The 25,588-nt window shown below is 48.0% G+C and overlaps 2 protein-coding genes and 1 pseudogene across 2 annotated transcripts in view; 1 reads left to right on the top strand and 2 right to left on the bottom strand.

The window, feature by feature from the left end:
- LOC106541018 (GTPase IMAP family member 3-like) overlaps positions 1–25,588 on the bottom strand; it is a 209,097-nt gene that overhangs the window by 20,311 nt on the left and 163,198 nt on the right. The window lies entirely within an intron of this gene.
- On the top strand, positions 733–2,509 carry LOC148045725 (GTPase IMAP family member 7-like; annotated as a pseudogene).
- Positions 17,707–20,610, bottom strand: LOC148045724 (GTPase IMAP family member 8-like; the record flags this gene model as incomplete). Its single annotated transcript, XM_087712220.1, has 1 exon — positions 17,707–20,610. A coding segment is annotated over one exon (1,329 nt), but the record flags the coding sequence as incomplete, so codon positions are not given.

Raw genomic sequence — 25,588 nt, 5'->3', positions numbered from 1 at the left:
AGGTCCCTTCCAGCTGTGAATCTGTAAGGTCTCCTGCTTGACAAGGGTTGGACTAGATGACCTTCAAGGTCCCCTCCAACTCTTTAATTCTGTAAGTCTCCTCCTCCTTGAGCACCGGGTTGGTCTAGATATCCTCTGAGGTCCCTTGCAACTGTGCTTCTGTAAGGCTCTCCTGCTCGAGCAGGGGGTCGGACTAGACAACCTCCAAGGCCCCAAGGAGGTTGAGGATAGGGCGTCCGGGGGAGGGGGGCGCTCTGTGCAAAAGATGAACGAAAAATTTAAAATTTAAAATATAGAGTAAAGTAAACTATAAAGTAAAATAAAGTAAAGTAAAGTAATAAAAAAGGTATTTGCGCTCAATGACCCGGTTGCATCCTGTGAGCGGGTGGGGGCCGCCGGCGTCTTGGTTTCCGCGCGTGCGTGTGTGTATGTTGACTTAATGGGGGGGGGGGTCGCTTTCTTTCAATCACGTGATTTCCAAACAAAGCAGCCCCGAACACTTTCGCTTTCTCCCTCCCCCCCTCCCTCCTTCTTTCCTCCCACTGATTTCCTCCTGGGTCCTGTTTGGGTGGGGAGACTCTAGCTGATTCCGTTTTTCCTTTTCACACGGAAACATCTAGATTTGTGCTGCGCAATTTCTCTGGAAATGTCTGGATGTTTGCAAGGTAAATTTTTTGGGCTGAAGGGGGAAGTTGGTAAGAGCTGCAGTCCTGGAGGGGGGGGTTGGGTAGGATGAGCTATAATGACCTTAAGCTTGTTAAGTGCTGGGGAAATCTGGAGATTCAGGTTACAGGAAGTCCTCCGCTTTATGACCGGCATGGAGACCCAACACTCAGTGAGATATTGAAGAGAGCTTTGCCCCATTTTCCGATTTTTCTCACTACAGTTGTAAGGGAAGCTCTGGGCTTCCCCGGATGGGAGAGTACGCGTAGATCTCGAATTACAACCAATTCACAATTGGTTCACAATTTTTCTGTCGTTAAGGGAGACATTTGTTGAAGGGAGTCCCCCACACCTTCTTTGATGACTTCCCCTGCTGCCACCTTAAGTGAATTGCCATGGTTTAAGATCGGCTGGATTTTGATTGCTTGTGAGCGCACAGGGATTGGTGACTTGTGGTGCCTTTCATCCCTCCCTCGGCTCAGCCTGGTCATCTCCCACAAAGGATGGATGGATAGATGGAGATAGATAGATAGATAGATAGATAGATAGATAGATAGATAGATAGATAGATAGATAGATAGATAGATATGGAAAGAGAGACAGAGAGAAATGAGGGAGAGAAAGAAAATAGGAAAGAAAGAAAGAGAAAGGGAGATTCCAAGAGCCAGGAAAACTAGAAGTTCAGCAGTTCAAATGAGTATCAAGATTGATTGCCAGCTTAAGTTCACTAGAAGAATCTGACCTATTAATGTTCAAGGGAAATGAGCAGGAGAGAAGAAAGGCATTTGTGGTGGGTTGGATTGAGATTGCACTCAGGGATTCATGACTGATAACGCCTTTGACCCCTCCCTCAGGCAACAGCCTACTCATCTACAATGCTCCTGACTGGTCCCCTTCTTGTCTCTTCTCCCCTTTCGGTTGTAGGGCAGGAACGGAGGATCGTCCTGGTGGGCAAAACAGCAATGGGAAAAGCGCTACGGCAAACACAATCCTGGAAAGCGGGTCTTTGAATCCAAGTTCTCTTTCAGTTCCGTCACCCAGAGTTGCCAAAAGGAGGAGGTCCAGCTGAATGACAGGAAGGTGGTGGTCGTGGATACTCCCGGATTCTTCGACTCCGGGCGTCCCAAGCGAGAAACGGCCAACGAAGTGAGCAAGTGCGTGAAGTTTTGCTCCCCGGGTCCCCACGTCATTCTGCAGGTGATTCGTCCCACCCGTTTCACCCAAGAGGAGGACGCCGTGGCTTGCTTGATCGAGGAGATCTTCAGCCTGAAAGCCAAGGATTATATGATCCTCTTGTTCACCGGAAAGAAGATTTTGAAGGAAAGGCTCTGGAGGACTTCATCATCCAGGGGAACCTCGGGTTGAAGAAGCCGGTATACAATTGTGGGGCCGCTTCCTGGCTTTCAACAACAAGGCCGAAGGAGCAGAACGAGAGGCTCAAGTGGCCGAACTGATGACCATGATGATGAACTGGTGGAGAAGAACAAAGGGGCTCCTTGTTACACGGAAGACATGATGAAGGCCGACAAGGAGAACTTCAAGAATAACAAAAACTTTTCCTGGTTGTGTCCCTTGTTTTAGGTGACACCCCCAAAAAATAATCTCTGAGCCTCGACCTCACAATGGCAACTTGGCAAAAGGTCCCCGCTCTGCTCTTCTCCCTTCGGCTTTCCGCTTCCCTCCAGAAAACCCACATGAGAAATTGGTAGCAGAGTCTCCCCAACCCAATTCTGTCGTCCGAGAACTTGGTTTCTCCCCTCGGGTGAAAGGACTCCCTTCTTTCTTTCATTCTTTCCATCCTTCCTTCCCCTCCCTCCCTCTTTTCTTCCTTTCCTCCTTTCCTTGTTTCGTTTCTTCCCTTTCTTCCTCTTCTTTCCTTCCTCTTTCCTTCCTTTCCATCTTCCCTCCTTCCCCCTCTTTTCCTCCCTCCCTCCCTTCCTCTCTCCCTGCCCTTTTGCTAATAGTAGCAAAATCTTGAAAACGTTTCCCTTTCGCTCCCTCTGGCACCAAAAAGCATCAAGGCAGGACAGCCTTGAGGTATTTTCTCACCACTTGCTGTTTTCCTGGGAATTCATGTTGGCTGCCACCTGTTTTCTACATCACAATAAATCTCCTCACTTATCAAAAAGGTTGGTGTGGGGTTTGTGTGTCTGTGTGTGTGGTATGGGTCAGGGAGTTCATGTTTGCTCTTTGAAACCATTTAGTAGCAGGTGCCATGAAATCTGGGGGGTGGGCGATGGGAGGAGGGAATGCTTCGGGCCCTCCGAGATGGGCTTCAAGAACACCCGGATGGGAAACGGAAAGAACCCGCTCTTAAAACATTCTCGTGTGAATTTGATTGACGGGGCAGCCCAGTGGTGGGAGGCAAGTAAAGGAAGGAACAGGTAAGACTTGAGGGATTTGGGTGCGCGATTTTCAGTTCGGGTTTTGCCTTGTTGTAATTCACTAGACTTGATAAAGGAAACGGTACCTTTATCGATGAATGGAGTTTTTACTTAAGTCTGACCCAGGGACACTGGTGAAGGTGGTCCACTCAGCCCAATCGGCACCATGCCACGATGCACTTAAAAGGCAGAGGGGAGTGGAAATACAGGTAGTCCTCAACTTACAACAGTTCCCTTAGTGACCGTTAGAAAAAATGGAGTTACAACCACTTTCACATTTAGGTCCCTGGCAGCATCCCTGCGGACATGTGATAAAAATTCAGATGCTGGCGAACAGACTTCTATTTATGATGGTCGCAATGTTCCAGGGTTGCGTGATCCCCTTTTGCGACCTTGTGACAAAGAGGGAGCCTGATTTGCTGGAGTTTGCTGGAGAGGAAATCAGATTTTATCATGGGGGGAGGGGGATTCATTGTATCTGCAGCAAACCTGGGTTTAGAAAGCTTCCTTTTCTATGATGACCAAATTGAGGATGACAGTTTAATCCCATGACTATTTCCTGGCTTTTGTTCCCCAATCTGGGGCGTTGGAGGCTTCTAAGCCCTCACCCCGCCCTCCCTGTTTCCTGGCTGCCTTGATAAAGAGCCGAAGAACTCTTGTTTGTGTTGAATTGGACGCCATTCAGCTTTCCTTCTTTTTCTTTTTCATTTTTTTTTAAAAGGGTTGTCCTGTTTTGAAAGGAAAATTCCTTTTTAATCGCAATATTTTCTCCGAATTGTTAAGCCATCTGGATTCGTTGGCTGTGATGAAATCTCCAGGAAAAAAATTGGATGGATGGAGACACACATGGAGGGAAAGCGGATAGGTAGAAAGAGAGAGAAAGATGAGAGAGTGAGAAAAAGAGATGAGAAAGTGGATAGAGAGATTAGAGAGTGAGAGAGAGATGAGAGAGAGGATAGAGAGACATGCGAGAGTGAGAGAAAGATGAGAAAGAGGATAGAGAGAGAGAGAGTGAGAAAGAGTTGAGAGATTAGAGAATGAAAGAAAGAGATTAGAGAGAAAGGATAGATAGAAAGAGACGGAGAGATGAAAGAGTGAGAGAAAGAGATGAAAGAGGATAGAGATGGGAGAATGAAAGAAAGAGATGAGAGAGAAAAGATAAATAGAGGGAGAGAGATGAGGGAGAGAGAAAGAGATGAGATAGAGAAAGAGAAAAAGAGATAACTAGATGGATGCATCGATATGGATGGATGGGTAGATAGAAAGATAAATACTAGATATATGGATATAGAAATATATTATTCATTTTATTTTATTTATTGGAATTTGTAAAAAAAAAAAAAAAACCGAGAGCAAGAATAAGAGAATAAAAATACAGTAACAGAGACGATAGACGCATTAGTGCACTTATGCACGCCCCCTCTCCTGACCACTTATGTAAGTATGAATTCAGGTCCACGGAAGTCCATTTGTGACTGAAAGTGTGAAAATGTGTAGCTGAGACAACTGAATCAGGGAGGGCATTCCAGACTTCAACTACTCTGTTACAGAAATCATATTGTTTACTTTCAATTTTGAAATGATTTACGTAGATTATAAAGCGATTAAAACAGAAAAAGTCATTTACAGGTAGAACATTACTGCCTTACTATATACAGATAGATGGGATAGGCTGATAGATAAGATAGATAAATATACATAATAAACGATAGATGATAGATAGATAGGTAGATAGATAGATAGATAGATAGATAGATAGATAGATAGATAGATAGATAGATAGATAGATGCTAAATACTAGATGGATGGAAAGATAGAAAGATAGACTCAAAGATATGACTCAAATAAGCAGGGGATCGTGATCCAAAATGAAGAACTTACTTTGGAAAGGCGAAATGGGGAACCGTGTATGACACATCAGTCGCACAAGAAGAGCAAGGTATGTAAAAAGAGAAGTCACCCTCTGGTTGGTGATTCAATCATAAGGGATGTAAATTTAGGAAAGGATATGGAGGTTTTAAAAGAAGTCAGGTGTCTGCCAGGTGCTACTGCCAGCAGAGACAAGAGGCATATTCTTAAGATAGTCAAGAATACAAGTAAAGACTGTGATGTTGATGCTATTATACATCTTGGCACAAATGATCTGTCCCAAAAAGATGTACTTTCTGTGAAGAATGATTTCCAGAGTTTGGGGTAGTATACGTTGTAGGCTTATCTTTTCAGAGGTTTTACCAGTATATAAGGACCAAAAAGGGAAGGGCCTGTCTGTGGCAGAGTTTAATGTGTGGCTAAAGGAGTGGTGTAAAAGGGAAGGCTTTGGTTTCATTAGTCATGATGTCTGCAGCTGGTCCAATGAAAAACTGTAGAAAAGAGATGGTTTGCACCCATCCAAGAAAGGGACTGAGTTACTTGGCATTACATTCACAGATTTTCTGGATAAACATTTAAACTAAACAGCGGGGATACAGAATTAATTGATACAGAGCATTTCTGTCCCCAGCAATCTAAAATTCATAGGGTTATCAGTGCATGTAACATAGATGTTTGTGCGGGTAAGATTATCACTCCCACTGTCAAACAAAACCAAGCATTTAATAGGGAGTGCCATACCATGTGCATGAATCATACAAGTGGCAAGAAAATAGGGGCAGTCAGGCATAACACACGTTATGTAGACAGTAAACACAGGGTCAATCAAAATGGACTCAAATGTCTATACACCAATGCACAGAGTATGAGGAATAAACAGGGCGAATTAGAAATTCAAGTAAATGAGAGCAGATACGATATTGTTGCCATTACAGAAACTTGGTGGGATGAAACCGACAAATGGAACAAACAGCTAGGAGGATTTAAATTATTTAAAAGAAATAGACTAAATAAAAGAGGAGGTGGAGTTGCACAATTTATAAGAAATAATTACCTCTCTTTCTGGAAAAGATAATCAAGCAACAAATTAGCGAACACCTAAAAGCAAATAAGGTAATAGCCAAAAGCCAACATGGGTTTGTTAAAAACAGACCATGCCAGACTAATCTTATTGCATTCTTTGATAATGTGACAAAATTAGTGGATCAGAGGAATGCCGTCGATATAGTTTACTTGGACTTCAGTCAGGCATTTGATAAGGTAGACCATAACCTACTACTAGATAAAGTAGAAGAACGTGGGTTGGACAGCATCACCATCAGATGAATTTGTAACTGGATGACCAACCGCACTCAACGTGGAGTCCTCAATGGAACTGCATCTTCATGGAGGGAACTATGCAGTGGGGGACCCCAAGGCTCTGTTTTGGGCCCAGGACTCTTCAACATCTTCATCAATGATTTGGATGAGGGGATAAATGGGGAACTCATCAAATTTTCAGATGACACCAAGCTGGCAGGAATAGCCAACACTCCAGAATTCAGGCTTAAGGATGCAGAAGGATCTTGACAAACTTGAACGTTGGGCACTATCTAAGAAAATGAAATTCAATGGTGAAAAGAGTCAGGTTCTACATTTAGGCAAGAAAAATGAAATGCACAGGTCCAGTATAGGTGGGACCTTGCTCAATAGTAGTAACTGTGAGGGGGATCTTGGAGTCCTAGTGGACAAGCATTTAAATAGGAGCCAGCCGTGTGCAGCAGCTGCCAAAAAAGCCAACACAGTTCTAGGCTGCATCAACAGAGGGATGGAATCAAGATCACGTGAAGGGTTAGTACCACTTTATAAGGCCTTGGTAAGGCCACACTTGGAATACTGCATCCAGTTTTGGTCTCCACGATGTAGAAAAGATGTGGAGACTCTAGAAAGAGTGCAGAGAAGAGCAACAAAGATGATTAGGGGACTGGAGACTAAAACATATGAAGAACGGTTGCAGGAACTAGGTATGTCTAGTTCAATGAAAAGAAGGACTAGGGGAGACATGATAGCAGTGTTCCAATATCTCAGGAGTTGCCACAAAGAAGAGGGCACCAAACTATTTTCCAAGGCAGCTGAGGGTAGAACAAGAGGCAATGGGTGGAAACTAATCAAGGAGAGAAGCAACTTAATCAGTGGAACAGAAGTTGCCTCCAGAAGTTGTGAATGCCCCAAAACTGGAAGTCTTTAAGAAGATGTTGGATAGCCATTTGTCTGAAACAGTATAGGGTTTCCTCCCTAGGCAGGTTGGACTAGAAGACCTCCAAGGTCCCTTCAGACTCTGCTAGTGTATTGCATTGTATTGTATTGTATTGTATTGTATTGTATTGTATTGTATTGTATTGTATTGTATTGTATTGTATTAAGACACAAGATGGATGGATAGAGAAGGAGAGATTGGATGGATGGATGGATAGATAGATATTAATACATAAAATAGATAAATATAGATAATAGATAGGGTAGAGAGATGATAGGATTGATGGCTATGTATACAGACACTAGATGGATGGATAGATATATAAGATATATGGATGGATGGATGGATGGATGGATGGATGGATGGATGGATGGATGGATGGATGGATGGATGGATTTATGGGTGGGTGGTGGGGGGATGGATGGATGGATAAATAGATGAGATAGGATAGATGATTGATAGATAAAATAAAATGATAAATATACGGATACAAGAAATCCGCAACATATGACCACAATTTATGAGGTTGCTTGGGGAGAAATGCCTGAAGTGTTTTTCATCCCCTTTGGCGACTTTCCCCATCACCGTCGTCAAGTCAATTCCTGCCGTTGGTAAGTGAGCCGCTCAGGTTGTTCAGCAAACCTGCTTCTCCCCTTGAGTCGGCTGGTCCGACGGTCGCAGATCCTGGGACATCGCAGCCGTCCTAGATGGGAGCCTGTTGCCGAATGTCTGAAAGTATGAAAAAAAAATCACACTGTAGTTAAGTGTGAACAATGGTTGGAGTTCCTTTTTTCCCAGTGCCGGTGTCACCTCGAATGGCCACTAAGCGAATCAGTTGTAAGCCGAGGACTACCGCCATGGTTCTTCTGTCTTCTAGCTTTGCTTCCTGGCCCGCAGCCAAGCGACAGTTGTGGCTACACAGCGGTCTTCCTGTTTGCACAGCTGCTTTATTTATCTGGCCTCTGAACTGGTTTCCTGCTGTTACTTAACCTTCACCCACTCCCCAGTTCAGCCTGCAGTATCCTCAATACACACACACACACGTAGTCCTCGACTTATGAAGATCTTAAGGTCATTTAGTGACTATATATACACACACGGGTAATCCTCCATGCATGATGATGATTGAGCCCCAAACGTTTGTTGCTAAGCGAGACCGTTCTGAAGTGAGCCTTGTTTCATTTTATGACTATTCTTGCCTCTGTCATTAAGCGAATTGTGGCAGTTGCTAAGCGAGTCCTCCAGTTGTTCAGTGAATCTGGCTTCTCCATCGCCTTTGCTCGTCCGAAGATTGCAAAAATAGAGGGATCACGTGACCCTAGGACACAGCAATGGTCATAAGTATGAATTTAGCATCGTAAGTGTAGAAAACGGTCCTTTTTTTCAGTGCCATGGGAACTACAGACAGTCCCTAAAGGAACGGTCGTAATTCGAGGACGATCTGTATATACACCTAAGACTGGACAGCCATCTGATCGGGAAGATATATAAGATGTGACGGTTTACTGTAGAGGGTGGACTAGAAGACCTGTAAGATCCCTTCCAGCCCTGGGATTCTGAGCTTTGGAAGAGCAGGGTCGCTTCCTCTTCTCCATCACTGTAATTTTTTGGGGGGGGTGGCTCAGCATTCTCAGGGGTCGCGCAGATTCCACCAAACCTCCATCTGCCTCCGGTTCTCAACCTAATCCGTCTTTCAGTGGGGTCTGTGTGTGTCTTTGGAAAGGATCTAGGAGGGGGGGAGGACCCCACCAAGGGGGCTTTTCTCCCCCCCCCTTGAACTTGGCTGCGGGGAGGGGGAAGGAAGGGGTCGCTCCTGCAAAGCAGCTGGCAAAGGGCGGAGGAAGCGAGGCTGGTTTTTGTGGGGCGGGGGTGGGGGAGGGAGGCGAAGAAATAAGAGGAGAACAGATGTGACACACCTGGGCTTTTATCTTCAATCTCCTAGTTTCCAGGCAGGCTTCCCAGGCCAAGGGAGGCAAACACTTTCGCTTTCCCTGGGAAGGACTGTAGAGGTGAGGGGGAGGCGGAGGGAGGGAGGGGGAGGGGGAGAGAGGAAAGTGGGGGAGGCAGAGTGGAAGGGGGAAGCAGAGTAGGGGAGAAGGAAGGAGGGAGAGGGAGCAGGAGAGGAGGGAGAGAAAGAGGAGGAGAGGAGGGGGACAGGGAAGGGGAAGGAGGATGTGAAGGAGGGAGGGAGGAGGGGGAGGCAGAGAGAGGAAAGTGGGGGTGGCAGAGATGGAGGGGGATAGCAGAGTGGGGAGAAGGAAGGAGGGAGAGGGAGCAGGAGAGGAGGGAGAGAGGGGAGGAGAGGAGGGAGGCAGGGAAGGGGAAGAAGGATGTGGAGGAGGGAGGGAAGGGGAGGGAGAGGAGGCAGGAGGGAGAGGGAATAGGAATTCAGGCAGGTCCTTAAAGACCCAGCCCCACAATTTCCAACTCTCTCCTTCTATGATTCTGTCCAGGTCTCCTGCTTGAGCAGAGGGTTGGACTGGATGATCTCCAAGGCCCCTCCATGCTAGACTTCCCCCCTCCTCCTTCTCCTCTGCCTAGCGAGAGAAGCAATAGCAATTTGCGATTCACTTAATGGCAGCAGCAAGCATAGCTCAAAACTGACTTCAGCGATATAAATTTGGGGCGGTCCCATTGGCGTTGTAAAACTCGAGGACTGCCTGTACGGGGCGTGGAGTCACCAGCCTTTTCCGGCTTCAAAGCTCATCAGTCTGATCTAAAGAGGACTGGTTGAAAAGGAGGTGGGGACAGGATCAGGTGGGTCAGCCCCCTGGGCGGTGAGGAAGGGGGAGGGTCCTTTTTAACCTCCACCCCCTTCCATTCTTGCTTGTGCCTTTTGCAGCTGAAGTGAGTTCCTGTCCTTCGGCTGACTCTGCTTTGCTTTTCATCCAGAAATCGGTGGTTTGTGCAGTTCAACCTGTCGGGAAATGGAGGTAAAATTTTGGCTCCTGGGAGGGTGGGGTGGGGGCTGCTGCCCTGGGTGGAGGGTCAGGCTAGGATGACCTTAGGCTTGTCACCAGCCAGGGAAATTTAGGTGGTTCAAATGACCCCAGGGAGTCCTCGGCTGATGACCGGAATGGATCCCAAAATCGAGGTTGTTAAGTGAGACATTGGAGTTTGGCCCCACCGCCATTAAGCGAATCAAAGCTGTTGTTGAGTCAGTCAATAAGTAAATTCAGCTTCCCCACAGACTGGGTTTGTCAGAAGGTCGCCAAAGGGGACCGCGTGACACAAACACACCTCGGGACGCTGTGACCGTCATAAATATGAACCAATTGCCAAGTGTCCAAATATAAACCATGTGACCATGGGGACGCTGCAAGGGTCATAAGTCTGAAAAATGGTCAGTGCCATTCTAAGTTTGAATGGTCACTAAATGAACTGTTGTAAGTCGAGGACTGCCTGTATAAAGGTTGAATGCAAAGTTAAGCTCTCTACAAGAATCTGACCTACTAACAGTCAGGGGAAATGAGTGGGAGGTAAGAAAGGCATTCATTGTGGGATGGATTTTGATGGTTGATGTTTGCGCAGGGATTCATGGCTTCTGATGGCTTTGATCCTCTCCCTCGAGCTCAGTCTGGTCATTTCCCACAATAGATGGATGATGGATGGATGGATGGAGATGGCTGGATGATAGAGAGACAGGCTGGATGGCTGGATGATTAGATAGACAGACAGAGATAGACAGATGATAGGTAGATATGGATGGTGGATGGATGATAAATACATAGAGATAAATGATTGATCGATTGATTGATATAGATAGATGGAAGATGGATGGATGGATGGATGGATGGATGGATGGATGGATGGATATAGATAGACAGACAGACAGACAGACAGACATAGGTGGATGGATGATAAATAAACAGAGAGATAAATGATAGATGATTGATTGATTTTTTGATTGATAGAGATGGATGGATGGATGATAAATACATAGAGAGAGATAAATGATAGATGATTGATTGATAGAGATGGATGATAGATATAGATAGATAGATAGATAGATAGATAGATAGATAGATAGATAGATAGATAGATAGATATCGTGGCAGGAAAATTAGGAAATTCAAGCAGTTCAAATAAGTATAAAGACTAATTCCACGCTTAACTTCACTATGGGAATCTGAACTACTAACAGTCGAGGGAAATGAGTAGGACATAAGACAAGCATTCATGGTGGGTTGGATTTACATTGTTTATGAGCACTGAGGGATTCATGACTAATGACTCGTTTGACGCCTCCTTCAGGCATCTCCCACAATGCTGCTGACCGATCCCCTTCTCTCCTTTCCCCCTATCGGTTGTAGGGGACGAACGGAGGATCGTCCTGGTGGGCAAAACCGGCAACGGGAAAAGTGCGACAGGAAACACAATCCTGGGAAAACAAGACTTTGAATCCAAGATAGCTTTTGGTTCCATCACCAAAAGTTGCAAAAGGGTGGAGACCCAGCTGAATGGCAGGAAGGTGGTGGTCGTGGATACTCCCGGATTCCTCGACACCGGGCGTCCCAAGCGAGAAACAGCCAACGAAGTGAGCAGGTGCGTGAAGTTTTGCTCCCCGGGTCCCCACGTCATTCTGCAGATTTATGGTTGAGTCTCCCTGAGCCAATTCTTTCCCCTAAGACCTCGGTTTCTACCGTCGGATAAAAGGACTTCCTTAAAATCCTGTCATTCCTCTCCCCAATATCAACTGGCCCCACAGCCGAATTCTCTACCAATCTGGAAGCATGTCCCCTTGGAAGCACGCATTATTTGGGGCTTCCCCGTCTGTCAATCCAGGCTGAGAAACCACCATCACCAGAAACGTTAAGACTTCATTGATACAGATTATAACCTCCAATTTTGAAAACGTCTCCCTTTTGCTCCTACAGGCACCAAAGAGCATCAAGGCTGAACAGCCTTGATGTTCTTTCTTACCTGTCCTGTTTTCCTGGGACGAATCCAGGTTTTTTTTAATGGTTTCCCCAATTTTCCACAACAGGACTTTCTCTGGAGTCCTCCACCTACAACAGGGGGGTACCTAATACACGGGCTGCAGACCGACACTGGGCTGCAGCATGTCAGAAACTGGACCGTTCAAACAAGCGAAGCCCCATCCATGGGATGCAGGGAGCATGCAAAACCTCTCTACAGCAGGGATGTCAAACTCAAGGCCCGTGGGCCGCATCCAGCTTGCAATCTGGTCAGATCCAGTTCACAGGGCCGTTCTGGAAAATGTAAGGGCCCACCCTGCATTGCTTCGGCTCCGTTTACCCAATGCAAAGAGGGAACATTGAGCCAGCAGTTTGGGGAGTGGTGCCAAACTGGCCAGGCCCACCCAGTCGGCCACGCCCACCCAACCCTCCCAAGGTCAACCATGGCCCTGATCTGGCCCTCAATGAAATTGAGTTTGACACCCCTGCTCTACAGGGAAGAGGTCCCTGGTGCCCCAAAAGGTTGAGGGCTGCTCCTCTACACTAGGACTTTGGACCAGCAACAGGCTGTGGTGCACAAAGGACCAGGCAGCACAAGTGAGTGAAGCCCCATCTGTGTGTGTCTGTGTGCGCGCGTGATCCAGGCAGCAAGTGAAACCTACACCCCCCTCTCCGGTATGCGGAAAAACCAACCTCCACAGAACCAGTCCCTGGTGCCCAAAGGTTTGCCAGTGTGGGGTGGGGGCTGCTGTACCACCACCCCTTGCCGTGGCCAATGTGAACTCAACACGGGATTCCGAGTGAGAACCTACGATGTGAATTTTAATCAGAGTTATTAATAAATCTTTTCCTTTCTTACAAGAGGAGGTGTATCTTTTGTCAGGTGTGTGTATTTGTGTGTGTGTGTGTGTGTGGTGGTCTTCTAGTCCAGCCCCCTGCTCAAGCAGGAGACCCTTACAGAATCATAGAGCTGGGAAGGGACCTTGGAGGTCATCTAGTCCAGCCCCCTGCTAGAGAAGTAGACTCTTACAGAATAAGAGAGAGGGGAGGGACCTTGGGGGGGGGGAATCATCTAATCCAGCCCCCTGCTCAAGCAGGAGACCCTTATAGAATCATAGAATTGGAAAGGGATCTTGGAGGTCTTCTAGTCCAACCCCTCCCCCCACTGAACAGATGACACTGACGGAATAAGAGAGTGGAGAGGGACTTTGGGGGTCATCTAATCCATCCCCCTACTCAAGCAGGAGACCCTGACAGAATTACAGCATCACAGAGTTGGAAGAGACCTGGGAGGTTATCTACTCCAATTCCCTACCCCAGCAGGAGAATTGGAAGGGATCTTGGAGGTTGTCTAGTCCAACCTCCAGCAGGAGGAAGAGACTTACAGAATTAAAGAGTTGAATGGGACTTCAGAGGTCATCTAGTCCAACCCCCTGCTCAAGCGCCCCTCCAGCCACTCCCCTGCCTGGTGGGGCCGCCCATTCCTGCGACCTCTCGTCACCTCTGCCGCCCCTAACTGTATGCCGTCCTCTCTCCCCCCCCCAAAAAAAACCCCCAATCCCCGAGACGAAGAGAGGAGTCGCATCTAAATAGCTATAACGGAAGCGAAGGTCTCTCACCGCCGCTGCGCTGCTTGTAAATCACGTGACTGCAAAAAAGAACGATTTGGAAGGACCGCACCCCCCTTACACACACACACACACACACATCACATACCGCAGCAAAGGCAAACAGGCTATTTTTCTCCGGGTCCATTAATCGCACAACGGCCGCTTTGGGTTGTGTCGCCTCCTCCTCCCCCCCCCCCCATTTCCCCTGGACTCCCCACCCTTCCCTCAAAAGCCAGCCTCGCTTCCTCTACTCTCTGCCTGCCGCTTTGCAGAGCGCCCCCCCCCGCCCGCTGCGTAACCTGCCCCTCTTTCAGGAGCCTTTCCATCGGAATCGAGCGGAAGGGGACCTCAGAGGTCATCTAGTCCAACCCCCTGTTCAAGGAGGAGGAGGCTTAAATAATTAAGGAGTTGGAGGTGACCTTGGAGACCATCTAGTCGGACACCCTGCCCGAGTGGGAGACCTTTACAGAATCTCAGAGTTGGAAGGGATCTCAGAGGTCATCTAGTCCAACCCCCCTGCCCGAGCAGGGGGGAGAAGTAGAGGATTTCCAGAAGAGACTGGGCGGCCGGAATAGGGGGTCTCTCTCTCTCCCTTGCTTGTGGGCCACTCCTACGGGAGACCCTTCCCCATCTCTCTCGCCCCTAACTGGATGCCCCCCTTCCCCTCCCTTCCCTCCCAATCCCAGGGACGGAGAAAGAAAAAAAAACAGCAAAAGAAAGCGAAAGTTTTTCGGCGGCGGCGCTGCCTAGAAACCACGTGATTGAAAAGAAATAAGATACGGAAAGACACACACACACACACAAGACACACACAAGGAGACAAAGAGACAAGTAGCCGAGCTAAGTAAACAAGCGGGGCGTTCAAAGCAAACAGGCTCTTTTTGTCCGTCTCTTTTAATCGCACAACGGCCGCTTCGGGTTGTGTCGCCTCCTCCTCCCCACTTCCCCCCACCCCGTCAGCAAAAGCCAGCCTCGCTTCCTCTGCTCTTTGCGAGCCGCTTTGCAGAGCGGCCCACCCACGCGCCCCTCTCCCAGCAGCCTTTCCACCGGAATAGAACTGGAAGGGACCTCGGAGGACATCCAGTCCAACCCCCCCCCCGAAACAGGAGACATTGACAAAATAAGACAGTGGGGAGGGACCTTGGAGGTCATCTCTAATCCATCCCCCTCCTCAAGCAGGAGACTCTGACAGAATTACAGCAACACAGAGTTGGAAGATACCTGGGAGGTCATCTAGTCCAACCCCCAGCACGAGGAAGAGACTTACAGAATTAAAGTGTTGGGAGGGGACGTGGGAGGTCATTTAGTCATTTGCAAATCATGTGACTGCAAAAAAGAACGATTTGGAAGGACGCCCCCACCCTCCCACACCCACAAACATATCACACACCGCAGCAAAGGCAAACAGGCTATTTTTCTCCGAGCTAATAAATCGCACAATGGCCGCTTTGATTTATGTCGCCTCGCCCTCACCACTTCCCCCAGCCTCCCCCCCCTCCCCGCAAAGCCAGCCTCGCTTTCACTACTTTCTACCTGCCGCTTTGGAGACTCGCTTAACCTGCCCCTCCTTCAGCAGCCTTTCCATCGGAATCGAGCGGGAAGGGACCTCAGAGGTCATCTAGTCTAACCCCCTGCTCAAGGAGGCGGCGGCTTGCAGAATTAAAGAGTTGGAGGGGACCTTGGAGGTCATCTAGTCCATACCCCCGCTCAAGCAAGAGGCCCTTACAGAATAATAGAATTAGAGTCGCAAGGGACCCCAGAGGTCACCTACAATAATACCATAGCAGAGTTGGAAGGGACCTTGGTGGTCTTCTAGTCCAACCCCCTGCCTAGGTAGTAAACCCTATACAGTTTCAGACAAATGGCTATCCAACACCTTCTTAAAGACTTCCAGTGTTGGGGCATTCACAACTTCTGGAGGTAACTTCTGTTCCATTGATTAATTGTTCTCGCTGCCAGGAAATTTCTCCTTAGTTCTAACTTGCTTCTCTCCCTGATTAGTTTCCACCCATTGCTTCTTGTTCTACCCTCAGGTGCCTTAGAGCAGTGTTTTTCAACCACTGTGCCGCGGCACACTAGTGTGCCGTGACATAGTGTAAGGTGTGCCGTGGGAGAATTACTTTATATATAGTCAATATAGGCACAGAGTTAATTTTTTTTAACATTTTCTAATGGTGGTGTGCCTCGTGATTTTTTTCATGAAAAAAGTGTGCCTTTGCACAAAAAAGGTTGAAAAACACTGCCTTAGAGAATAGCTTGACTCCCTCTTCTTTGTGGCAACCCCTGAGATATTGGAAGACTGCTATCATGTCTCCCCTGGTCCTTCTTTTCGTTAAAGTAGACATACCCAGTCTCTGCAATCGTTCTTCATATGTTTTAGTCTCCAGTCCCCTAATCCTCTTGGTTGCTCTTCTCTGCACTCTTTCCAGAGTCTCCACATCTTTTCTACATCATGGCAACCAAAACTGGATGCGGGATTCCAAGTGTGGCCTTACCAAAGCATTATAAAGTGGTATTAACCCTTCACATGATCTTGATTCTATCCCTCTGTTTATGCAACCTAGAACTGTGTTGGCTTTTTTGGCAGCTGCTGCCCACGGCTGGCTCCTATTTAAATGGTTGTCCACTAGGACTCCAAGATCCCTCTCACAGTTACTACTATTGAGCGAGGTACCACCTATACTGTACCTGTGCAATACAGAGTTGGGAAGGGATCTCAGTGGTCATCTAGCCCAACCCCCTGCTCCTGCAGGACACCCTATACCATTTCAGACAAATAGCCGTCCAGTCTTTACCTAAAGGCCTCTGGTGATGGAACACCCATACCTTCTGGTGGCAAGCAGTTCCACGGGTCAATGGTCCTCAGTGTTAGGAAGTTTCTCCTTCATTCCAGGTTCCTTCTGTCCTTGGTTAGTTTCCATCCATTGTTTCTTGTCCTGCCTTCTGGTGCTTTGGAGGATAGGTTGAGCCCCTCTTCTTTAGGGCAGTCCCTTAGATATCCATTTTCTTGCAGACATTTCATGACCCAACTAGGTAACACCATCAGGACCAGAAGGGAGTGGGGTTTAAAAAGAGGACGAGGTGGAGCCCTCAGTCAAATGCTTGTTTGGATTTCCAGTGTTTTATGTCTTCATCGAGTCCTGGTCAATCCGATGATTGATGGCTCCTAAAGACCCCCTAAAAGTGGCTGCATGTTTTTTTTTTCAAATGACGCCCCCCCCTCTTTCCCCCATAGTCAAGCAGATATTACAGGGTGTGTGTGTGTGTTTGGAACAAATTAGCCTGGGGTCAGTGCCCAGTCTCTCTGTCTCTGTCTGTCTTTGGGAGTCTGTCTGTCTGCCTCTCCATCTCTCCCTCCTCTCTGTGTGTCTTTGACTGTTTCTGTGCCTGTGTGTGGGTGTCTGTCTCTGACTCTCTTTGTGTCTGTCTGTCTGTCTCTCCCTCCCTCCCTTTCTCTCTCCCTCCCTGTCTGTCTCTGTCTGTCTCTTTGTGTGTGTGTCTCTCTCTCTTTATCTATATTTACATCTATATCTATATATCTATATCATCTATATAAACTTGTTCTGTCTTAGCCTCGGAGACGTGGCTCCATCTCCAAGTCTTCCCATTGGTCGAGGCGCACGCGCGGCAAGAGCGGGAAAGTTACTGCACAGTGATTGGCTACCCGTGGGAGAGCCTGCATATAAATTGATGTCAAGCGGGAACTGTTCAAGCTTGTTGGTTCTGGAGCTGCTGTTGTGTTAGCTGTTGTAATAAAGCCTTGTTATCTGAGTCACTGCCTTGCCTCAGTCATTGCCACCCCTTCAAATAAAACTAACAACACAATTTCAAGAAATAACATTTCCAAACTGCCAAGCAGATGATTGAAATTTTATTTAAGTGACTTTTATTTCGGAGAACAATTCATAGATTACAGAGAAAAACATTATTCCTGTGGACAAACATATTCCAATAGCCATCTCAGGGGTTGTGTCAGCATCCCTCCATTATATAATTAGGAAAGAAAGACCAAGAGATTCCATATATTGGAAATCAAAAGTACTTTTACTAATTACAAATGGTTAGCGAGCAGTTGCGAAGCGAAGTCTGTTTAATTAGGCGCGAAAGCAATTGATATATAGAATAGTCCATTCCCCACCCCTTGGGATCATAGCCTCAGGCCAATCATAAGTCCTTCAAGTGTCAGGTGTGAGATAACTTCAAAAGACATCACGAAGATGGAATGTCGAGGCCGTTGGTCCAGGCGGGAAGCACTCACGCATGCGTAATCCAACCATCTGGCAAATACTAGAACATTCCTCCAGCACATCGAATAACCCCTCCCAAATACCAACCCTCCCTCCCCGTTTCATGACAGCTGAAGCAACAGCAAGGCAGAAGCTGACAGGTTGCCACAAAGAAGAGGGAGTCAAACTATTCTTCAGGGCACCTGAGGGTAGAACAAGAAGCAATGGGTGGAAACTAATCAAGGAGAGAAGCAACTTAGAACTGAAGAGAAATTTCCTGACAGTGAGAACAATGAATCAGTGGAACAGAATTTGCCTCCAGAAGTTGTGAATGGCCCAACACTGGAAGTCTTTAAGAAGATGTTGGATAGCCATTTGTCTGAAACGGAATAAGGTTTCCTGCCTAGGCAGAGGGTTGGACTAGGAGACCTCCAAGGTCCCTTCCAACACTGCTATTGTATTATTGTATTATTGTATGCAAAACCTTTCCATCTCTTCATCCAAAGATTTTTGTTACGTTCAAAACAGGCCCACAAGAACCCAATAATGGTGGTTTTCAACTCCACAAAACTTTGGCTGTGAGTTTGATATTAGGGCAGTGGTCTCTAAACGTTGCAGCTTGGCATCCCATCTGGGGCAGGTGAGAAGGGGAACTGGGTCATGCAAGCGGCAGGCTGGTGCATCTGTAGCTTGACTTGTGCGAGTGATGGGACCAACATGCACACCCATGCATGTACATGCAGTTCAACTGTAAACTGAGCTACATACACATGCGTGTGCACACCGAACCATGCAAGTTGAATTGCAGGAGTGTGTCCATTGGCCGAGTGCTTGCGTGAGTTGAGCTGTGCATGTGTATGTGCCGGCCCACGGTCCAGTTTCAAATAGGCAACTTCATGGTAGTGGGCTGTGGCCCAGGGGTTGGGGACCCCTCCTTTAAGGGGACCAGCTAGAGATGCTGGTTCTTTGTGGAATCGGCTGGAAACCGTGGGAGTCGGTGTCCCAACCCCCACTAAAGTGGGAACCACATAAGATGTGGTGGCGGCGACTCGCAACACCAACGTGCAATCCCAATGTCCCCATCCACATGTTCACAGGACCTTTTGCCACTGGGATTTCCTGCCGAGTGGAGCCTGCCAGGCTGCTCTGGAAAGATGATCCCGGACGGTCCCCCAGAAACGCTGGAGCAAAGCTTGCTGCCCTGACAACTGCTCCCCGTGATGGCTCACCAGCCGTGCATCGAGACAGGGATACACACATCTACTCTATATGTATCTACATGCATCCCCCACCGGCCATCACTGGAGAGAAGTTAAGAGGGAAGAGTGGTCATCCAAAAAGCGGGGGAACTAGCTCCCAAAATGATCTCAATGTTTACTTTTGATTTTCCCTATCGAAAGAAAACGTGGTTTTGAGAAAATGCTTTGCCTTTTTGACCCTTGTGGGTGAAATCTCTCGAGGATTCTTCACTATCTCCTCCACCATCTCTATCAGCTCAGAGACCTGCTTCTGCCTTTCTTGTCCCACGGCCTTGTTGTTGAACCCACAGAAGCGATGGTTGCACTTCTTTATCAGCTGATGCAGATATTTGTTCTTGGCTCCTTTGACATAATTCTTCAGGGAATCCCCTCCCAGATCCTCCTTGCAGGTGAACAGGACGATCATGCGGTTGGCAGATTCTTCCTTAAAGATTTCCCAGACCTGCTCGGCGGCCGCTGCATCTTCGGCCGTGAAGCGCCCCACCTGGGTCACAAAAATGAAAGCATGCAGAGAGTTTTCCAGATCTTTTGCCAGGGATTCCTTCAACCTTTTGGAATCGAAAATATCTGGCGTATCAATTACAGAAATTTCCCTCCCCTCGCAGGTTCCCTGCTCCTTTTGGAACTCTACGGTGGTGGGCTGTGTTGCCAAGAGGGATTTGAATGCCGGTCGGCCCAGAATGGTGTTGCCCGTGGCGCTCTTCCCACCTCCAGACTTTCCAACCAGGATGAGCCGGAGTTCATCATCGTCCCCTCGGGGTTTGGAAGACAGGGGGGAATCAGATTTTTTTGAAAAAATATTTGGTTTTTTCGAACTTTGTGGGATGAAATAGGGTTTCCCTCCATTCTCCTTGTCTATCTTCTCCACCATCCCCATCAGCTCGGAGAGCTGCTTCTCCTGCTCGTCTTCCTTGGCCTTGTTGTTGAACCCACACAAGCGATGGTCACACTTCTTCATCACTTCACACAGAGATTGGTTGTTGGCTTTTTCAATGCAATTCTTCAGGGAATCCCCTCCCAAATCCTCCTTGTGGGTGAACAGGACAATCGTGCGGCTGGCAGACTCGTCCCCAAAGATATTCCAGACATTCTTGGCGGCCGCCATGTCTTCGGCTGTGAAACACCCCACCTGGATCACCAAAATGAAGGCATGGAGACCTGACTGGCACATGTGACGACAGTTTTCCAGCTGCTTTTTCATGGATTGCTCCAACTCTTCGGAATCGAAAATAGGTGGCGTGTCAATGACAGAAATTTTCCTCTTCTTCCAGGTTCCCTGCTCCTTTTGGCACTCCACAGTGGAGGCCTTTGCTGCCACGAGCGACTTGAACGCCAGTCGGCCCAGAATGGTGTTGCCAGTAGCACTCTTCCCACTTCCGGACTTTCCGACCAGGATGAGCCGGAGTTCATCATCGTCCCCTGGGGGTTTGGAAGACAGTGTTAGGGCAGAGTGTAGTTACACTGCTCAATGGGATTCAGTTCATGTATTCCACTGCTGACAAGAGAGAGAGAAAGAGACAGACTGACAGACGGACAGAATCTGGCCCTCGGGGCTATCCACCGCAGTGAAAATGCAGCTCTGGAAGGCTCCAGCCGTCTTGAGTTCCATTTTCTTTGGCAGAGCAATGCAAATGATGATGAGCTGGCCATGCCCACCCTGGCCATGACCCCCAGACCCCCTTCCCTGAGATCAAACACAACCCTGATGTGGCCCTCAATGGAATTGAGTTTGACACCCCAGATATACAAGATAGATATATGAGATACATGAAATAGATAGATAGATGATATAGATGATAGATAGTTGATAGATAGATAGATAGATAGATAGATAGATAGACAGACAGACAGACAGACAGACAGACATAGATAGCTAGATAGATAGAGATGGATGGATGGATGGATGGATAGATAGATAGATGATAGATAGATTGATAGATAGATAGATGATAGATAGATAGATAGATAGATAGACATAGATAGATAGATAGATAGATAGATGATAGATAGATAGACAGACAGACAGACAGACATAGATAGATAGATAGATAGATAGATAGATAGATAGATAGATAGATAGATAGAGATGGATGGATGGATGGATGGATAGATAGATAGATAGATAGATAGATGATAGATAGATGATAGATAGATTGATAGACAGACATAGATAGATAGATAGATAGATAGATAGATAGATAGATAGATAGATATGGATGGATAGATAGATGATAGATAGATAGATAGATAGATAGATAGATAGATAGATAGATAGATAGATTAGATAGAGAGAAAGATAGATAGATGATAGATAGATGATAGATAGATAGATAGATAGATGAAAGATAGATAAATAGATAGACAGACAGACAGACAGACATAGATAGAGAGATAGAGATGGATGGATGGATGGATGGATGGATAGATAGATATAGACAGACAGACAGATAGATAGAAAGATAGAAGAGACTGGATAGCTATTTGTCTGGAATGGTAGAGGGTCTTCTGCTTAAGCAGGTGGTTAGACTAGAGCAGTGTTTTTCAACCAGTGTGCCGCGGCACACTAGTGTGCCGTGACATAGTGTAAGGTGTGCCGTGGGAAAAACACCTTATATATAGTCAATATAGGCACAGAGTTAATTTTTTTTAACATTTTTAATGGTGGTGTGCCTCGTGATTTTTTTCATGAAAAAAGTGTGCCTTTGCACAAAAAAGGTTGAAAAACACTGGACTAGAGGACCGAGGTCCCTTCCAACTCCGTATTTCTATGATTCTATAAAGGTCTGCAGCTCAAGCAGAGGGTTAGACTAGAGGACCTCTGAGGTCCCTTCTAACTCTGTAATTCTGTAAAACTCCTGCTCGAGCAGGGGGTTGGACTAGAAGACCTCTGAGGTCCCTTCCAACTCTATGCTATGCTTCGACACACACACTGAGCCCATCCGTTCCCCTGTGGTAGCATTGCCAAACCATGAAGCACAAATCTTGCTCGACGCTCACCTTCCTCCTTCGCTTCGGCTCCGGGGTCCTCCGGGGGCCCCTGAAAGAGAACCAGGAAGCAGGTCAGACAGCAGACGGTGACCTCCCAAGCTAGAGCAAGAGGAGACTGGGCAGTCACTTGTCTGGAATGGTCTAGGCCGGGTATCCTGCTTGAGGAGGAGGTTGGACTAGAGGACCTCTGAGGTCCCTTCCAGCTCTATACTGATTGATTGATTGATTGACTGACTGACTGACTGTCAGAGATACAGTGCCCAGACTTGGCAGATGGAGGGGGGAAGGAAGGAAGGAAGGAAAGAAGTAAGGAAGGAAAGAAGGAAGAAAAGGTGAAAGAAAGAAAGAAAGATGGAGTAAAAAGGAAGGAAAGAAAGAGAACGAAGGAAGGAAATAGGGAAGGAGAGGAAAGAATGGAGGGAAATGAAGGAAGATAGGAAGGAATAGAGGGAGGGAAAAAGAAGAAAGGAAGGAAGGAAAAGAGGGAGAGGGAAAAGAAAGGTAGGTAAAAGGAAGAACGGGAAGGAGGAAAGAAAGAAAGAAGGAAGAAAGAAAAAGAAAAGTGGATAAAAAAGCAAGCAAGGAAGGATGGAAGGAAGGAGAGAGAATGAAAGAGTAAAGAACGAAAGAAGGAAGGAAGGAAAAGTGGGGGGGGAGAAAAGAGAGGGGGGAGGAGAGAAATAGGGAGCGAGGGAAGGAAGAAAGAAACAAGAATCCCACCGATTTTGCCCTAGGAAATTTGCAATCTTTTTCCCGATTGATGTCCGGCCTTCCCAAACTTCCTTCCCCCCTTTCGTTTAGGTGGGATAGCTTCCCCGCCTCTTCCCCTTCAAGTCCTGCCCAAGTCCCAGCCGCAACTCCGGAGCCTCCGGACGCAAAGCGAGGACCCTTGGAGGTTGTCGGAGGTCCGGCAGTCTCCTTTGCTTCCCCCCCAGAGACCAAAAGGGGCATTTCCTTTTGGGGGGGCGTCTTTCCGCCTACCTGACCCCTGGCTCCTTTCTTTGCCGAGGCCATCCAGCCGTTCCCCCAGGATCCGTTCGGCTCCTCCGCCGGCTGCAAAAGCGAAAGGAAAAAACAAGGCAAATCCAGCGGATCTCTCGGCAGCCAGGAGGGGGGCAAGGGCGGCCTCTGAGCGGGCACAGCGACCTAGTGGTGGGAGCTGAGGCGGAGACCCCGTTTGGCCTTGGAGGGAGGGGGAAGGAAAGGAAGGAGGGAAAGGAAAGAGGGAGGGAGGGAAGGAAGGAAGGAAGAAGAGGGAAGGACAGAAGGGAGGGAGCCGGGGAAGGGAAGAAATGAAAGAAAAGGAGGGAGGGAGGAAAAATGGAAGGAAAGGGAGGGACGGAAGGAAAGAGGGAGGGAAGGAGAGGGAAGGACATTAGGAAAGAAGGAAGGGAAAGAGGAAGAAAGAAAGGAAGAAAGAGCTTCTTTCTTGTCGCCCCTCCCCCGAATACAGATTTTATCTACAAAGAGGGGCGCGCACAGGGACAGGCACTTGGGGGGCAGCCCGCCCTCCCCCATTTCTTCCTTCTCCCCCCTCCCGCCGCCGCCTAAACCAGCCGCAGCCCCTTACCTTCGCTCTCGGGATCCGCGCAACTCCGGTGCGGGGGAGCCTTGTACGTCTCGGGCGGGAGAGCAAAGGCTCCACTGCGCGCAGGGGTCCGATCCGCCCGTGACTCGGCCGCGGGCAGGGCAGGTGTCCCGCGCGTGGGAAGGGAAAGCGAAAGTGCTAGGCGATCTTCCCCGAGGGGGAAACTAAGGCCGGGCAGAAGCGGCTGAAGACTTTGGGCCCCTTGGGGGGCGGAGGAAACTTCTCCTCTCTTGGCTCGGGCGTGGATTCCGTGGGGTAAAGGTGGGGGGAGGGCGGAGTTAACCACTGCAAAATGTCCTTCCTCGCAACGGTCCCGGATTCGTTTGCTTAGCAGATCGGGCGGGTCGAGGCAGGGGGGCAACCGAAGCTCGGGGAGGTGGTGGGGGAAGTTTAATTCGCTTTTTCTGGGTTCCTGAAAACTGATCTTTTCTGGTGGGGAAGGGAAGGAAGGAGGAGTGGAGAGGAGAGGAAAGGAGAGGGGGAAAAAGGAAAGGAGAGGAGGGAGGATGGAAGGATGGGAAAAAGGGAGGGAAGAAAGAAGGGAGGGAACGAGAGGAAAGGAAGGAAGGGGAAGGAAAGAAAGAGAAGGTAAAGAAAGGAAAAGGGAGGAAGGGAGAGAAACAGCAGAAAGAAGGAAGGGTGGGAAAAAGGGAAGCAGAGGAAACAGTGGAAGGAAGGAAAGAAAGAAGGAAAGGGAAAGAGGGAGGGAAGGAAGAGAAAGAACAGAAAGAAAGAATGGAGGGGAAAGGGAAGAACAAGAGGGAAAGAGGGAGGGAAGGAGAGGAAACCATGGAAGGAAGGAAAGAAAACAAGGAAGAAAAAGAGGGAAGGAAGGAAGGGGGGAAAAAGATTCTGAGATTTTGGGGAAAGTGCAGAGAAGAGCAACTGAAACAATTAAAGGCCTGGAGACCAAAACATGGGAGAAGAACAGGTGCAGGATTTCGGTTTGGCCAATCTAGAGAAAAGAAGGACCAGGGGGGAACCCGAGAGCAGCCTTCCACTGCTTGAGGGGCTTTGTAGAAGAAAAGGGGGTGGGACCTATTCCCCAAAGCCCCTGAAGGCAGAACAGGAAGCAATGGATGGCAACTCATGCAGGAGAGGAGCAACCTGGAATTGAGGAGAAACTTCCTAACAGGAAGGACAATTCACCTGTGGAACGGCTTGACACCAGAAATCATGGGACGTTCCATCACGGGAGGTTTTTGAAGACGTCACTTCTCCGAAATTGGTACAGGTTCTCCTACTTGAGCAGGGGGTCGGACTCCCCCTTTCCAACTCCTTCAATTGGCAGTTGGGGAGTGATTTAAGGGGGTTAAATGGGACAGTTTTGTTGGTTTACACCCCACCAGTTGTGTCTGTGTTCATTTGTTTAAAGACAGCTCACATTTCAGTTCAAGCACACACAAAAAGTTAAAGTGGAACACTGCCACCAAAGAGATCTGGGGAGGGCGAGGGAGGAGTAGAGGGGTCTTGGTTTCTGTTATTACTCAACCAACATTGTGCTGTTCCCTCAGGTCAACTGGCAGAGAGCCACATCCTTAGGCCCAGGAGAGGAGGGTTGGGCGCCAACGGCACATTTGGGGAGTGTGCAGCCCCAGCAAAAAGTTTCTCTCTCATTGCAGGCTAACACGTCCGTCCATCTGGAAGATGAATAGTTGTCTGTCACATCTGTTCATCTCCGCCCCCTGCCTTTTATCCCCAGAGCTAGAGTAGGGCATCACTAGCAGCGATGGCTCTTCCATCCAAGGAGCAGCCCATGGATTTCCACTGCTCTCCTCTCCTCTTCTGCACATCAGGCACTGGACCCAGCTGTTCCTCCTCTTCCTCATCAGCCATCTGCAGACCT

Source organism: Thamnophis sirtalis, unplaced genomic scaffold, assembly GCF_051295495.1.
Source record: "Thamnophis sirtalis isolate CommonGarterSnake01/CBP01778 unplaced genomic scaffold, rThaSir2_p1.2 scaffold_4, whole genome shotgun sequence".
In the NCBI taxonomy this organism is placed as follows: Eukaryota; Metazoa; Chordata; class Lepidosauria; order Squamata; family Natricidae; genus Thamnophis; species Thamnophis sirtalis.
This window is presented reverse-complemented; position numbering and strand designations above follow the sequence as displayed.